This window comes from Mastigoproctus giganteus, chromosome 3 (assembly GCF_048544385.1).
Source record: "Mastigoproctus giganteus isolate SK-2022 chromosome 3, ASM4854438v1, whole genome shotgun sequence".
NCBI classification, from domain to species: domain Eukaryota; kingdom Metazoa; phylum Arthropoda; class Arachnida; order Uropygi; family Thelyphonidae; genus Mastigoproctus; species Mastigoproctus giganteus.
Window position 1 is genome coordinate 76,028,211 of NC_143577.1, and position 15,130 is coordinate 76,043,340.

Sequence of the window (15,130 nt, forward strand, 5' to 3'; positions counted from 1 at the left end):
GCAAATATTCTTGCACCCTTTCTATTTAAGTGTATCTCATCAGTGCAGACAGGCTGAAAAAAATTCTACCCCTTGAGCCTTGAACAATCTTTCCAGGGCCGAATTGATCAACAAGGCTCTCATCATATACTCCCTCCTATCATGTCTGGGCAGAATTGCAGACACTTTCAAATTCAACCCTAATTCACGGCTTTTATTTCAGCATTGTCTTGTACTTGTTAAGTAATTCTGCTGGTCTCCTACTCTTAATATCATTTGTGCAATGTGTACAACATTATCACCCTTTGTGCCTTTAAAGGATGATATCTGCCCTACAGCTATCCTTTTTGCACAATATGTTTCCCATTTCTCTGACAGTAGATAGATATTTGAAGCTTTCAGATATTTCAAAAATTTCATATTTGAATCTTTTTAAACCATTTAACTTGGTTTCTTTTTGTCATAGTATCATCTCAATAAATTGTAACATTTTTTCCCATTAGACTGACTTTCCATTACATTTTTGCAACAAAATTTAATGCTTGTACACTGTTAAAATTATTACATTTCAGTAAATGTGACAAATAAAAAAACAGTGATTTTCTAGTGTTGCACACAAATAGTTGTGTGCAACACTAGTGTAGCAGTTGTTGCCAGGTTAGTAGGCTTTAACAAGTTAAAATTTGGTGTGTATGCATGCTCAAAAGATGATATAGGCTCCCGGTCACAATATTTTATATACTACTATGTAAGATTTATACGACCATTTGCTTAACTTTTAGAACAAACCTTGTATGAGTTTGGTGACTGAAATCATCCAATATTTTTGACAAAATATGTAGTGATCATTGAGTCCATACAGAAGGAATCTTCTGTGAAGTCAGTACTAGCCTATATTCCTACAAAATTATTTAAAATTACATATCAATTCATAGTTACAAATTTAAATAATTCCAGTTTCTGATTTATTTCTAATCTGTATAATTTTTTCCCTGTTGCTTGCTTCACTAGTTCTGCCTGGAATTTTTCAATTATGTAGTTTGACTTGTTTACTTGGTGCTACTAAATGAAATAAAAAATTAATGTAATAGGTTGTGCCACAATGGAAATGGATGTGAATATTCAGGTTATCAGTCATGTAAAAGTAATTTGAGTAGTTGACACGTTACAAGAGAAGAAAAGTTCTAATGTGATAAATAAAATTTTCACTATAGAATAATCTAATGAAATAATGTATGCAGATGGAAAGAATATTAATTTAGTTGAGTTAAATTCAGGGCAAAAGCCTCAAGTTATGAAAGACATGGAAAGTTGTATGAGTTTGGTTAGTTTTTGTAGTGTGAGGCTTTTGCCATGAACATAAGTGTACATCACTGAATGCACCATCCCACATGTTGTATGCTCTGGGTACACCTTGTCACTGAGTTTTTCAGATGTTCACAATGCCTACTTGCTTGCTGACGAGACTCTAGTCAGAGCCAAAACCCTGGTCTGAGTACTGTTGTTGTTTGGTTTTTAGGAGCATTAGCAACTAAGGCCATATTGCTCCGGGGATATGCGGTAGTCATTCCCTGACCTTTCTGCATTCTCCGTATTTGGTGGTCATGGGCTCGAATCCCGGTCTAATCAAGAAGTGTGTACTACGCACTGCTGCTTCTGCCCACCTGGCTATGGAGGTGCCTTCTGAGTACTGAGCCCATATACTTTCAATGACACATTCTTCAAGTAAAATCGGGTACAAGTTAATATGTATGAACAGTTAATACATGTAGTTGCAAAAACAGTGGTGGGGCACCCAGCAGGTTCTTGTGCCCAATTTATATAAGAAAATCACTTCAGAAACAACTGCAGTAAAAGTTTGAGTGTATTTAGAAAGGTAGAAAAAATTTCATGTGTTAATTGTTGATTAATGGCTAAGGTAGGAACATTATTTTCGAGGGGCTCCTGTGGCAACTCAAGGACTAGTTTAAAGATAGAACATTCTAAAGAGGACAAAGGTTTGTTTTAATACTATTATAAGTGTTCTTAAAGCCATGTAATCTTGTAATGTGAGAATTCGATAATTGTAGATTACTTATAATGTGAGTAAGAGGACTCCTCATTCTGTTCCAAAGCCATAGAGATCAAAAAATTTATCATTGAATCAGTGCTCAGTTGTGTGATACATCATAGTGTTACACTAATGAAATTTTAACTTTTTTTTTTTTTTCCCCTAATTATAGAAGCTTGGTCTTCAGATAAGAGCTAATTTGGAAAATGTGACAAATTTGAGGCCAGGATGCGAGGACTTTCGTTGGTATTTAAAGGTAATATTTATCTCAGTCAGTTTTTTTCCCTTTTTTTTTTTATGGTATTGTAAATATGCTGATTATATTTTATAAGTTAGTGAAAATATAGGTCTGGGAAAAACAGATTTTTTAAATTCTGTAATCAATGGTTTAACTGTTGATGATCCTGTGGAATCAGGAATTCTTTAGGGAAGGAGATGGTGAAAGTTCATCGAACTCTGACAGGGAGTTAAATGATTTTGTGGTAACTGAAAAGAAAGTGGAACAGAAATTGTTCAAACCAAACATAAAAAAGGCACCTTATAAGGATTGGATGGGTTTAAGGCTCTAAGAGGCAAAAAAAAAAAAAAAAAAAAACAGGACAAAATTTTGACAGTTTTAAATGATTCTAAAAGCAGTTAGGGGTTACAGTTAGCAGTTATTCTGCCATTAGGGGCCATAAATTCAAGTTATGGGGGGGAGATGTTTAGACTGGATTGCAGGAAGTTTTATTTTTGCTGGCAAGTTATAAATTACTGGAATAAGTTACCTACATAGGTGGCTGAGGCTCACAGTTTGAGGAAATTCAAAGGTCAGCTGGATAGTTACATATGGGAGGAGGGAAATGCATTGGTTGTTTATTTCCTTTTCTTGTATTATTCATTTTATTTTACTTTTTTTTTTTTTTTTTTTTTTTGCTGGTGCAGTATAAGCCTTAGGGTTCCTTGCACCATATGGCCATTGCTAATACTAATCTGTAAAATTATAATAAGGGAAGCAGCAAAGGTAGTAAGCAAACCCTTATCCGTAATTATGAGAGCATCTTTGATTTATGGAAAGTTCCTTTGTAGTCTGGAAAAATGTGAAATGTATCCCTAATTCACAAAGGGGAGGGGAGTCAAAGGTTGACTAAGTAATTATAGACCTGTTAGCTTAACTTCTGTTCCAGGGAAAATAATGAAGTCACTGATTAAAGAAGTAATGCAGGACCATCTAGACAGGAGTGCAGTTATACTATAGCCACATCATGGATTTGTTAAGGGGGGGGACAATCTTGTCTGACCAATTTGATTGATACTATGATGCAGTAACAAAGGAACTGGATGCAAAAAAATAATTTTTATATCATATACTTGGATCAAAAAAGAAAGCTTTTGATACCGTTACACATGAGAGAGAGAGAGAGAGAGAGAGAGAGAGAGAGAGAGAGAGGGGGGGGAGAGAGAGAGAGAGAGAGAGAGAGAGAGAGAGAGAGAGAGAGAGAGAATTATCATCAGTGGACTCTGCTCTTCTTCTTGGACTAATGTCATTAATGGAATCTCCTGGGTTGACTGCTTGCCCCATTGCATTGCTGTTTTCTATATTTATTAGTGATATTGATGAAGGTATGTCAGGTTTATTGTCTAAGTTTGCAGATGATACAAAGGTTAGCAGGATTGTTAATGATAGTGTTACTGCAACACAATATATAAAATTTAGGCAGATGGGCTGAGAAATAGCAAGTCGAACTCCAATTGTTATTTCTCAGCCCATCTGCCTAAATTTTATATATTGTGTTGCAGTAACACTATCATTAACAATCCTGCTAACCTTTGTATCATCTGCAAACTTAGACAATAAACCTGACATACCTTCATCAATATCACTAATAAATATAGAAAACAGCAATGCAATGGGGCAAGTAGTCAACCCAGGAGACTCCATTAATGACATTAGTCCAAGAAGAAGAGCAGAGTCCACTGATGATAATTCTCTCTCTCTCTCTCTCTCTCTCTCTCTCTCTCTCTCTCTCTCCCTCTCTTGTACTGCATATGGGTAGCAGTAATCCTAGATATACCAGCTGTTTATACAACCAAGTTAGTGGAAAATGAAAAAGATGTGGGGTATTTGTGCAGTCAGATATGAAGTCAAATAACTAATGGGGTTTGTCAAGATATACAGGAATTTTTCAGCAGGGATAAGGAGTGGATTATATACCATTGTGGTATATAATCTACTTATGGAGAAGATTGCCCACAGGTTACAGTGTTATTGCACATTGGTATAAACAATTCCAATTTGGAAGAACCTCAGTGCATGATGAAGAAATCCCAGGATTGCCAGCAGCTGCTGTAAAGAAGAGAGTGTTGCAGAGATTGAGGCATTAATCCTGTCACATCTATGTATTAGCATCAAAGAACTAGCTGTAGAGTACCAAATTATTGTAGGGTCTGTGGAGAACATCATCCATCAACAGTTGCGTATCGTAATGTGCCTGCTAGATGGATTCCTAGACTTTTGACCCCTTACCAGAAGACGGAACGAGTACAATGCGCACATGAATGAGTGATGCTGCATAAGCTTGCTTTATTGCAATGTATGCCTCTACTAATGCTATTCAAATATTGTCAATTTTTCAGGAAAACAGGAGGAGTTTTTTTCAAAAACTTGTCTCCATGAATGAAATTTGTATCCACACTATGATCCCGAAACTAAATGAATGTCAAAACAATGGAAGCATGTAGAATCACCACACCCATAAAAAAGCAATAGTGTAACCAAGTGTTGGCAAGATGCTGCTGTCAGTTTTTTGGGATCATCATGGTGTAATACTAACAGATTACCTTCAAAAGGGATTGGGAACGAGGATTAGCATTAATAGAGGCATACTATGCAAGAAAGCAAGCTTATGCAGCATCAGCCAAAAAAAAAAAAAAACCTTCCACTTCGCCCCTACATTCGTTACAAATGCCTATCCAGCTCAGCCTTAAATTTATTTAGACTATCAACTTCCACCGATCAACTACCCACTAGCTAAACGCAAATTTCCGCACCTCTATTCTACAACTGTCTTTCCTCAATTTGAATCTGTGCCCCCTCAGGTTCTTAATCTGAGCAAGAGGAAGAATCCCATTGCTCAGCTTGCTCAACCCATTCAAGGCTTTATACACCTCAATCAGATCATCTCGCAGATGCCTACTCTCCAGGTGGTGCAATTTGCAAAACTTAAGCCTTTCTTCGTAAGAGCAACCCTTTGTTCCATTCACTAATCTTGTTGCCCTTCTCTGTACTCGTTCCAACAGCTCTACATCCTTCTTAAAATGAGGCCTCCAGACCTGTATACATTACTCAAGGTGTGTCCTGACCATTGCCTTATACAAGAGGATAATCACCTCCTTATCCCTGCTAGAAAAATTCCTGTATATCATTGACAAGACACCGTGAGCTACTCTTGCAACTGTCTGCACTGCTCAGAGAACTTCATATCTGCCTGCACAATTACCCCCAGGGCCTTTTCATTCTCTACCATTGTCAGTGTGGTGCCACAGAGTTGATAAGTTACTCTGGGGTTACTGCTTCCCATTTGTAGTACTTTAGATTTTTTAATGTTAAACTTCATTTGCCACCTCTCAGCCCATCTGCTCAACTTTTCTAGATCCTGTTGCAGCAGTGTACTGTCATTGGTGTCATTAACAACCCTCCCAACCTTCGTATCATCTGCAAATTTCGACATTAAGCCTGATATACCACCATCAGTACCATTTATAAATACAGAAAACAACGATGGACCCAACATTGAACCCTGAGGGACTCCACTAACAATGTTAGTCCACGAAGAGCAGTGTCCATTGATTACCACTCTGTCTTCTCCGCTCAAATATCCCTTTATCCATAGCAGCAACTTGCCTCCAGTGCCACACAATGCTTCAATTTGTGCAGCAGTCTTCCATGTACAACAGTAGCAAAGGCTTTTCTAAGATCCAAATATATGATATCAAAGTTATTCTTTGCATCCAATTCCTTTGTGACTACATCATAGTATCCAATCAAATTAGTCAGACAAGACTTCCCCTTAACAAACCCATGCTGTGTCCGAGCTATAACTGAAGTCTTGTCTAGATGATCCTGCAATGCTTCTTTAACCAGTGCCTCCATTAATTTTCCTGCAACAGAAGTTAAACTAACAGGTCTGTAATTACCTGTATCTCCCTTTGATCCTCCTCTGTGGATTGGGGTCACATTTGCACATCTCCAGTCCATGGGTACCTCCCCTGAGTCCAGGGAAGCTCTCATAGTTATGGCTAAGGGTTTGCTTACTTCCTTTGCTGCCTCCTTTAATATAAGATTCCATCCACCCCCAGGTGCCTTTCTTGTGTTTATCTTCAACAATTTCTCCTCCACTTTACTCTCAGTTATTACAAGATTATCTAGCTTACTGCTATAGTTGAATACACCTCTGGCATTTCCCTCCGTGAATAACTCCTATGTGTGAATGTCAATGCAAAATATTCATTTAGTTTGTTAGCTACCTGAGCAGGATCATCAACAGTTGAACCATTGATATCAAGTGGACCAATCTGATTCATCTCCTTCCTTCTTGAGTTTACATAAGTAAAGAACACTTTGCTGTTTTTCTTTGCATCCTTTGCCAAAGATTTCTCATAATCTGCCTTTGCTGCCTAACCTCCTTTGTGACTTGATCACAGACTAGTTTATACCTGCCATAGGCTTCTGTGTCACTGATACTTTATATGCATCCCATACATTCTTCTTCTGTGCCACAAGCCTCATTAATTTATCTGACATCCATTTAGGCCTAAACATTGAACAGTATTTCTTAGTTGGAACGAAAAGTCTAGTAGCCTCCAGAATTAAGTCTCTGAAGGCTTCTGATTTAGAATTCAATGTTGGTAACATCATCACTTGATCCCACTGTACAGAATTGAAAAACTGTCTGAGACCTCTGTCTCTGTAGTCACTTTTACGAAAGCAAAAGCCCTTCACTTTAGCCTCGATGGTAGTTACATCTTTAAATAATTCCCATATCAGTACATTGTAATCACTGTCACCCAGTGGTTCCTTTATCAGAAAATTCTTAATGCATGAATAACCAATGCTGATAATCAGATCAAGGGTATTACTCCCTCTGGTTGCCTCTCGAACATGTTGCTGTAGAAAACAGTCATCCAATAAATCCACAAAAGTCTTGCTAGTGTGCGAGTGACTAACCCACAAGTTCTAGTCAATATCTGGAAAGTTAAAATCCCCCATTATAAGACATTCTGATTTACTGGCCCACTATTTCTCTTCAGAATTGCTCATTATACTCATCAGATTCATTAGGCCTATAACATGTACCTATTCTCATTTTTCCTTTCCCAGTGCTTATTTCAACAGACTCAACACTGCATTGTCCACCAACATCAATTGGATATACTTCCTTAGATTTTGTGTTTCTTAACTAACAGCGTAACCCCTCCTCCCTTTCTGCCTTATCTATCCGTCCTGTACCAATTTTACTACCCAAATTCCAACTCTGCACTGCCTATATCTGTGCAACAGCATGTCTCTGATATCCCAACAATATCTGCCTTTGATGTCTTGACTAGCACTTCAAGCTCAAAATTTATTAACCATACTCCTAGCATTGGTGTACATGCAAGTATACATGCACTTGTTCCTACTCTTAGTTACCCTAACACAACCCATGTATTTACTTGTTCCACTATGACTCCCAGCAGTCCTGGAAATCTCCATTACCGTGCTTATCAGGCTGCTACTTATTCTAATAGAAGCAGTGCAAAAAAAGCTTTTGCCTCTGCCTGCAGCCACTTTTAACCTTTTAGTCTGTGTATCCCTGCAAGCTAGCAGTTTTCCAACCCTCCTAAAACTGCCTCGATAGCATCAACAAATATTCTTGCACCCTTTCTATTTAAGTGAATCCCATTCCTGTAGAAGTAGGGATTGGGTACACTTATGTTAAAGGAAGCGGCAAAGTAAGTAAGCAAAACTTAGCCATAATTATGAAGACATGTATGGACTCAGGGGAAGTCTTCACTGACTGAATGTGAAATTGTATCTCCAATTCACAAAGGTGGATCAAAGGGTGATGCGAGTAATTACAGACCTGTTTCTTTAGCTTCTGTTCCAGGGAAAATAATGGAGTCACTGGTTAAAGAAGCATTTCAGGATCATCTAAGATAAGTCCGCAGTAATAATTGAGACACAGAATGGGTTTGTTAAGAGGAAATCTTGTCCGACTAATTTGATTGTATACTATGATGTGGTCGCAAAGGAACTGGATGCAAAAATAATTTTAACATCATATACTTAGATTTCAGGAAAGCTTTTGATATTATTGCACATTAGTATTAGCATTAGTTGAGGCATATGATGCAAGAAAGCAAACTTATACAGCATCAGCCAAAAAAAAAAAAAAAAAACCTTCCCATTTCACTGATCCATTCATTCCAAATGTTTGTCTAGTTCTGCCTTGAATTTATTTAAGCTATCAGCTTCAACAACAATAGATGGAAGTTTGTTCGAACAATCGTCTACACGCTGACTAAAGGCAAACCTCCAAACATCTATTCAACAACTGTCTTTCCTTAGTTTGAATCTGTGCCACATCAGATTTGTAATCTGAGCAAGAGGAAGAAAATCTCCTCAGCATTGAGCCTGCTCAATCCATTCAAAGCCTTATATACCTCAATCAGATTGCCTCAGAGGTGCCTAGTCTCCAGAAGCTGCAGTTTGCAGAACTTAAGCCTTTCTTCATAAGAGCACTCCTTTGTTGCTCTTCTCTGTACTCATTCTAGCAACTCTACATTCTTCCTAAAATGAGGCTTCCAGACCTGTACGCATTACTCAAGGTGTGTCCTGACTATTGCCTTATACAAGGGGATAATCACCTCCTTATCCCTGCTTGCAAAATTCCTGTATATCATTGACAAGACCCTATGACCTACTCTGGCAGCCTGTCTGCACTGCTCAGAAATCTTCATATCTGACTGCACAATTACCCCCAGGTCTCTTTTATTCTCCACTACCCTGAGTGTAACACCATATAGTTGGTACATTTCTCTGGGGTTACTGCTGCCCATATGCAGTAGTTTGCATTTGTCACAGTTAGTTGTCACTTCAGTCGCCACTTCTCAGCCAGTCTACCCAACTTTTCCAAATCCTGTTGCAGCAGTATACTGTCATTACTGTTATTAACAACCCTGCCAACCTTTGTATCATTTGCAAACTTTAACATTAAGCTTGATATACCTTCTTCAATATCATTGATAAATATACAAAACAATGGGTCCAACACCAAAAATTGAGGGACACCTCAGGGTTTGGTGTTGGGCCCATTGTTGTTGGACTAATCTTATTAGTCTAGGTGGATTAATGTTATTAGTTGACCACTAATAACATTAGTCCGACTAGAGCAGTACCCATTGATTACCACCCTCTGTCTTCTCTCACTTAAATTAAATAGACTGCCTGCAACCCGCCTTATGATGGCGGCATGGCTGCCCCACTAATCCCATTCCATGAAGAGTAAAGTCTGCAGTGAAAACGTTGCAGAATTTAGTCTACTTGCTTCACTTGCCCTCTCAAATTTTTGTGTAACCCTCATCACAAAGGGTGGCTTGTTTGTTGTGAGGGGAAAACCAGAGTCAGTTCCGGTGAAAAACCTCACGACCACGGTTTGAGACCACTAAACTCAATGCTGAATGCCCCTGAGAAAATTCCCATAAGGGTTGCAGCTGGAATCGAACCTCGATCAGCTATTCAGAAAGTCGGCAAAGTTGGAACAAGGCCATCGTGGCTCCAAAATGTTTGTCTAGTTCAGCCTTAAATTTATTTAAGCTATCAACATGGTTTTGTTAAGGGCCGGTCTTGTCTGACCAACTTGATTGGATACTATGATGCAGTCACAAAAGAACTGGATGCAGGGAATAACTTTGATATTATATATTTGGATCTTAGAAAGGCTTTTGATACTGTTGCGCATGGAAGACTGCTGCACAAATTGGAGCAGTGTGACATTGGAGGCAAATTGCTGCTATGGATAAATGGATGGTTGAGTGGCAGAGGACAGAGAGTGGTAATCAATGGACACTGCTCAACATGGACTAATGTTATTAGTGGAGTTCCTCAGGGTTCAGTGTTGGGTCCATTGTTGTTTTCTGTATTTATAAATGATATTGATGATGGTATATCAAGCTTAATGTCCAAGTTTGCAGACGATACAAAGGTTGGCAGGGTTGTTAAGGACACTACTGATGCTGTGCTGCTGCAACAGGATCTGGAAAGGTTGAGCAGATGGGCTGAGAGGTGAAAAATGAAGTTTAACATTGACAAATGTAAAGTACAGTAAACCCCCGCTATTCGCGGGGGTTACGTTCCTGAGAAATGCCGCGAATACCGAAAACGCGAATACTGAGTTATGGCTCCCATAGTAATAAAGGGGTTCCATTCCAAAGTATGAAATATATAAGAAAAACTAGTCTAAAATTTTGTCTATGTATGTATTATATGTACCTTCATAATATGACTATGTACATAGACAGTACCTAGTGAAATGCAAGCATATGGCATCGAAATGAAAATAAGAAACAATTTAATATTAAATGTAATATTTATTAGAAATTTCAAACAAATCTTTCAAACCAGCGTCTTTGCTAGCTAAAAAACCTATCCCGCCAGTGCTATCACCAGTTTCGCTAAAGCGTTGATAAGGAGTTTTGTGTTTTCACGAATGATGAGTGAATTTAACGGAATTTTATTTTGAGTTCGGTCTTCTATCCACAGATTTAAAGCTTTTTCCATTTTTTCTAATTTAACATCACAAGTTACAGAGCAAATTTTTGAAGCAATTAGCGGGTTTTCACGGACACTACGGCGGATTTTTTCTTCCGATTTTTTGATTGATCGTACCGTTGACTCATTGATTTTATAATGTTTTGCCACTGAGAAGACACTTTCACCATTAGAAATTTTATCTAATAACTCAATTTTATTCGCTAATGTCATCACCTTCTTTGATATTTTCACATTTCTCTTGTTATTCGTAGTCATATTTTTGTAGGGGTTAGAAAGAACTTGTCCACAATTAAGTCACTTTCTTCCGTTAACACACTCGAAAAAGTCTGTTTTACACTGCAAAACGGTAGATTTATCACTTTTTTAAGCATATCAATTTATAAATTGATAAATTTATTCAATTTCTAAGCATATAAATTAAAAGCAAACGACGAAACCTTCCATAACAAGCGCATAACACATATTGAACAAGGATTAGCGAGAAACATTCACGCTCGCGATTTTGTCACCCCTCTCCCCCCACCCACTGAGCGCTGTTTTCACCGGGAAAGATAATTTTAGCCACGCCCATGTTTTTTTATGGCGGAAAATATTCACGGCGCTTTAAAATTCACATTTTTTTAGGTTTCATTTTATATTAAATCGGCGATCGCGAAACCGCGAATACAGATACCGCGAATAGCGGGGGTTTGCTGTACTACATATGGGAAACAGTAACCCCAGATCAATGTATCAAATCTGTGGTACTACACTGACAGTGGTAGAGAATGAAAAGGACCTGGGGTAATTGTGCAGGCAGATATGAAGTTCTCTGAGCAGTGCAGACGAGCTGCAAGAGTAGCTCATGGTCTCTTGTCAATGATATACAGGAATTTTTCTAGCAGGGAAAGGGATGTGATTATTCCCTTGTATAAGGCATTGGTCAGGCCACACCTTGAGTACTGTATACAGGTCTGGAGGCCTCATTTCAAGAAGGATGTAGAGCTGCTGGAACAAGTACAGAGAAGGGCAACAAGATTAGTGAATGGAACAAAGGGTTGCTTTTACGAAGAAAGGCTTAAGTTTTGCAAATTACAGTCTGGAGACTAGGCATCGGCGAGGTGATCTGATAGAGGTGTATAAGGCTTTGAATGGCTTGAGCATGCTCAATGCCGATGGGATTCTTCCTCTTGCTCAGAATAATCACCTGAGAGGGCATAAATTCAAATTGAGGAAGGACGGATGTGCGGAAATTTGCATTTAGCCAGCGGGCAGTTGGTTATGGAATAGACTTCCATCACTTGTTGCTGAAGTTGATAGCCTAAACAAATTTAAGGCTCAGCTGGACAGGTATTTCGAACGAACAGAGAGGTGAAATGGGAGTAGTGGTTGCATTTTTTTTTTTTTTTTTTTTTTTTTGGCTGATGCTGAATAAGCTTGCTTTCTTGCATCATATGCCTCTACTAATGCTAACTTCCACAACAATAGATGGAAGTCTGCTCCAACAATCAACTACCAGCTGGCTAAAGGCAAATTTTCGCACATCTATTCTACAACTGTCTTTCCTCAAGTTGAATCTGTGCCCCATCAGGTTCTTAATCTGACCAAGCGGAAGTATCCCATCAACATTGATCCTGCTCAAACTATTGAAGGCCTTATACACTCAATCAGATCACATCGTAGGTGCCTAGTCTCCAGGTGCTGCAACTTGCAGAACATAAGCCTCTCTTGCTAAGAGCACTCCTTTGTTCCTCTCACCAATATTGTTGCTCCTCTTTGTACCCCTTCTAGTAACTCTACATCCTTCCTAAAATGATTCCTCCAGACCTGTACACAGTACTCAAGGTGTTGCCTCACCATTGCCTTATACAAAGGGATAATCACCTCCTTGTCTCTGCTAGCAAAATTCCTGTGTATCATTGACAAAACTCCATGACCTGCTCTGGCAGCTCGTCTGCACTGCTCAGAGAACTTAATATCTGACTGCACTATTACCCCCGGGTCTTTTTTGTTCTCCACCTCCCTGAGTATAGTATCATAGTATCACACAGTTGGTACATTTCTCTTCGGTTACTGCTACTCATATGCAGTACTTTGCATTTATCAATGTTAAACTTCAGTTGCCACTTCTCAGCCCATCTGCCTAACTTTTATAACCAAGTATATAATATCAAAATTATTTTTTGGAAGTTCCTTTGTGACCACATCATAGTATCCAATCAAATTGGTCAGACAAGATTTTCCATTAACAAACCCATGCTGGGTCTGAACTATTACTGCACACTTGTCTAGGTGATCCTGCATCACTTCTTTAACCAGTGACTCCATTATTTTCCCTGGGATTGAAATAAAACTGATAGGTCTATAGTTATTTGTATCATGAGGACTCCCCCCGAATCTAAGCATGCTCTCATAATTATTGCAGAGGGTTTGCTTACTTCCCTCATTGTCTCCTTCAATTTGAATGGATAGACTTCATCTGGACTAGGTGCCTTTTTTATGTTTATCTTCAACAATTTCTCTTCCACTTTCTTCTTCGTTATTACAAAATTATTTAGCTCTCTGTTAGAGTTTAGTAAACTTCTGTCCACCCCTTTCTTACAGAAATCTTCATGTGTTAATGTAGATGCAGAACATTCGTTCAGTTTGTCAGCTATTTTTTCATCAACATTCGAACCACCAACTTCAAGTGGACCAATCTGATTCATGCCCCTTCCTTCTAGAGTTTACATAAGTACAGAAGTCTTTGTTCTTTTTCTTTGCATCCTTTGCCAAGGATTTCTCATAATCAGCTTTTTGCTTGCCCAACCTCCTTTGTGACTTGATTACAGACTAGCTTATATCTGCCATAGGCTTCTGTGTCACCTTATAATTAATGTGCCTCAAACACATTTTTCTTCCCTGTCACGAGCCTCATTAGTTCATCTGATATCCATTTAGATCTAAATCTTGAACAGTATTTCTTAGTTAGTATGAAAAGCCTGGTGGCTTCCAAGATTAATTCCTTGAAGGCTTCCCATTTAGAATTTGCTGTTTTTAACATCATCAGTTGATCCCATTGTATAGAATTTCAAAACTCTCTGAGACCACTGTAATCACCTTTACGAAAACAAAAATCCTTTCATGTACCTTTGATGGTAGTTACATCTTTAAGTAAATCTCACATCAGTGCACTATGATAACTCTCACTGAGAGTTTCCTTTATCTGCAAATTCTGGAAGACTACTGTAGAAATTGGAGCAATATGGCATTAAGGTCAAGTTTCTACAATGGATGATTGAGTGAGAGAAGACAGAGAGTGATAATCAATGGACACTGTTCTTTGTGGACTAATGTTATGAGGAGATTCCCCCAGGGTTCAGTGTTGGGCGAATTGTTGTTTTGTATATTACTATCAATGATATTGATCAAGGTATATCAGGATTAATATCCAAGTTTGCAGATAATGCAAAGGTTGGCAGGGTTGTCAGTGATAGTATGCTACTGTAACAGGATCTAGAAAGGTTGGGCAGATGTGCTGAGAAGTGGCAATTTCTCAGTGCTCTTACCAAAAAAAAGGCTTAAGTTCTGCAAATTGCAGCATCTGGAGACTAGGAATCCGTGAATGAATTGAGCAGGCCTTGAATGAATTGAGCAGGCTCAATGCTGTTGGGATTTTTCCTCTTGCTCAGATTATCAGCAGTGATTATTCATCAATTTAAGAATTTATAGATAAAAGAAACACTAGGGGCAGAGATCACAGTGTAGTGATGTGGAATTTACTTAAAGATGTGACTACCATCTGGAGTAAAGGGAAGGATTTTTGCTTTGTTAAAGGCGGCTACAGTGGTCTCAGAGATTTTTTAGTTTCTATACGGTGGGACCAACTGATGATGTTACCAACAGCAAATTCTAAATGGGAAGCATTAACGGAAGTAATTTTGGAAACTACTAAGCTTTGTTGTTCTAACTAAGAAATACTGCTCTAGGTTTAAGCCCAAATAGATGTCAGCTGAACTAATGAGACTCGTGGCATAGAAGAAAATGCATGAGATGTATATAAATTGTCAAGTGACACAGAAGCCTATGGTAGATACAAGGTCACAAAGGAGTTAGGCAAGCGAAGGCAGATTATGAAAAACCTTTGGAAAAGGATGTAAAGAAAAACAGCAAAGTCTTCTTTACTTATATAAACTCTAAAAGGAAGGAGATGAATGAGATTGGTCAACTTGATATCAGTGGTTTGACTGTAGATGATCATTCTCAGATAGCTGTCAAACTAAATTAGTATTTTGCATCTACATTCACACATGAGGAGTTATTCAAGGAGGAGAGGGCCATATGTTTAT

The 15,130-nt window shown here is 38.4% G+C and overlaps 1 protein-coding gene across 2 annotated transcripts in view; it reads left to right on the forward strand.

Moving 5' to 3' along the window:
* Nucleotides 1-15,130, forward strand: part of LOC150088092 (CXXC motif containing zinc binding protein) — a 209,712-nt gene that overhangs the window by 25,060 nt on the left and 169,522 nt on the right. For both annotated transcript variants that reach the window (XM_090369335.1, XM_090369334.1), the window contains exon 2: nucleotides 2,202-2,285. In XM_090369335.1, coding sequence (XP_090225461.1) covers nucleotides 2,202-2,285 — 84 coding nt within the window. The remainder of the gene's footprint in view (nucleotides 1-2,201; nucleotides 2,286-15,130) is intronic.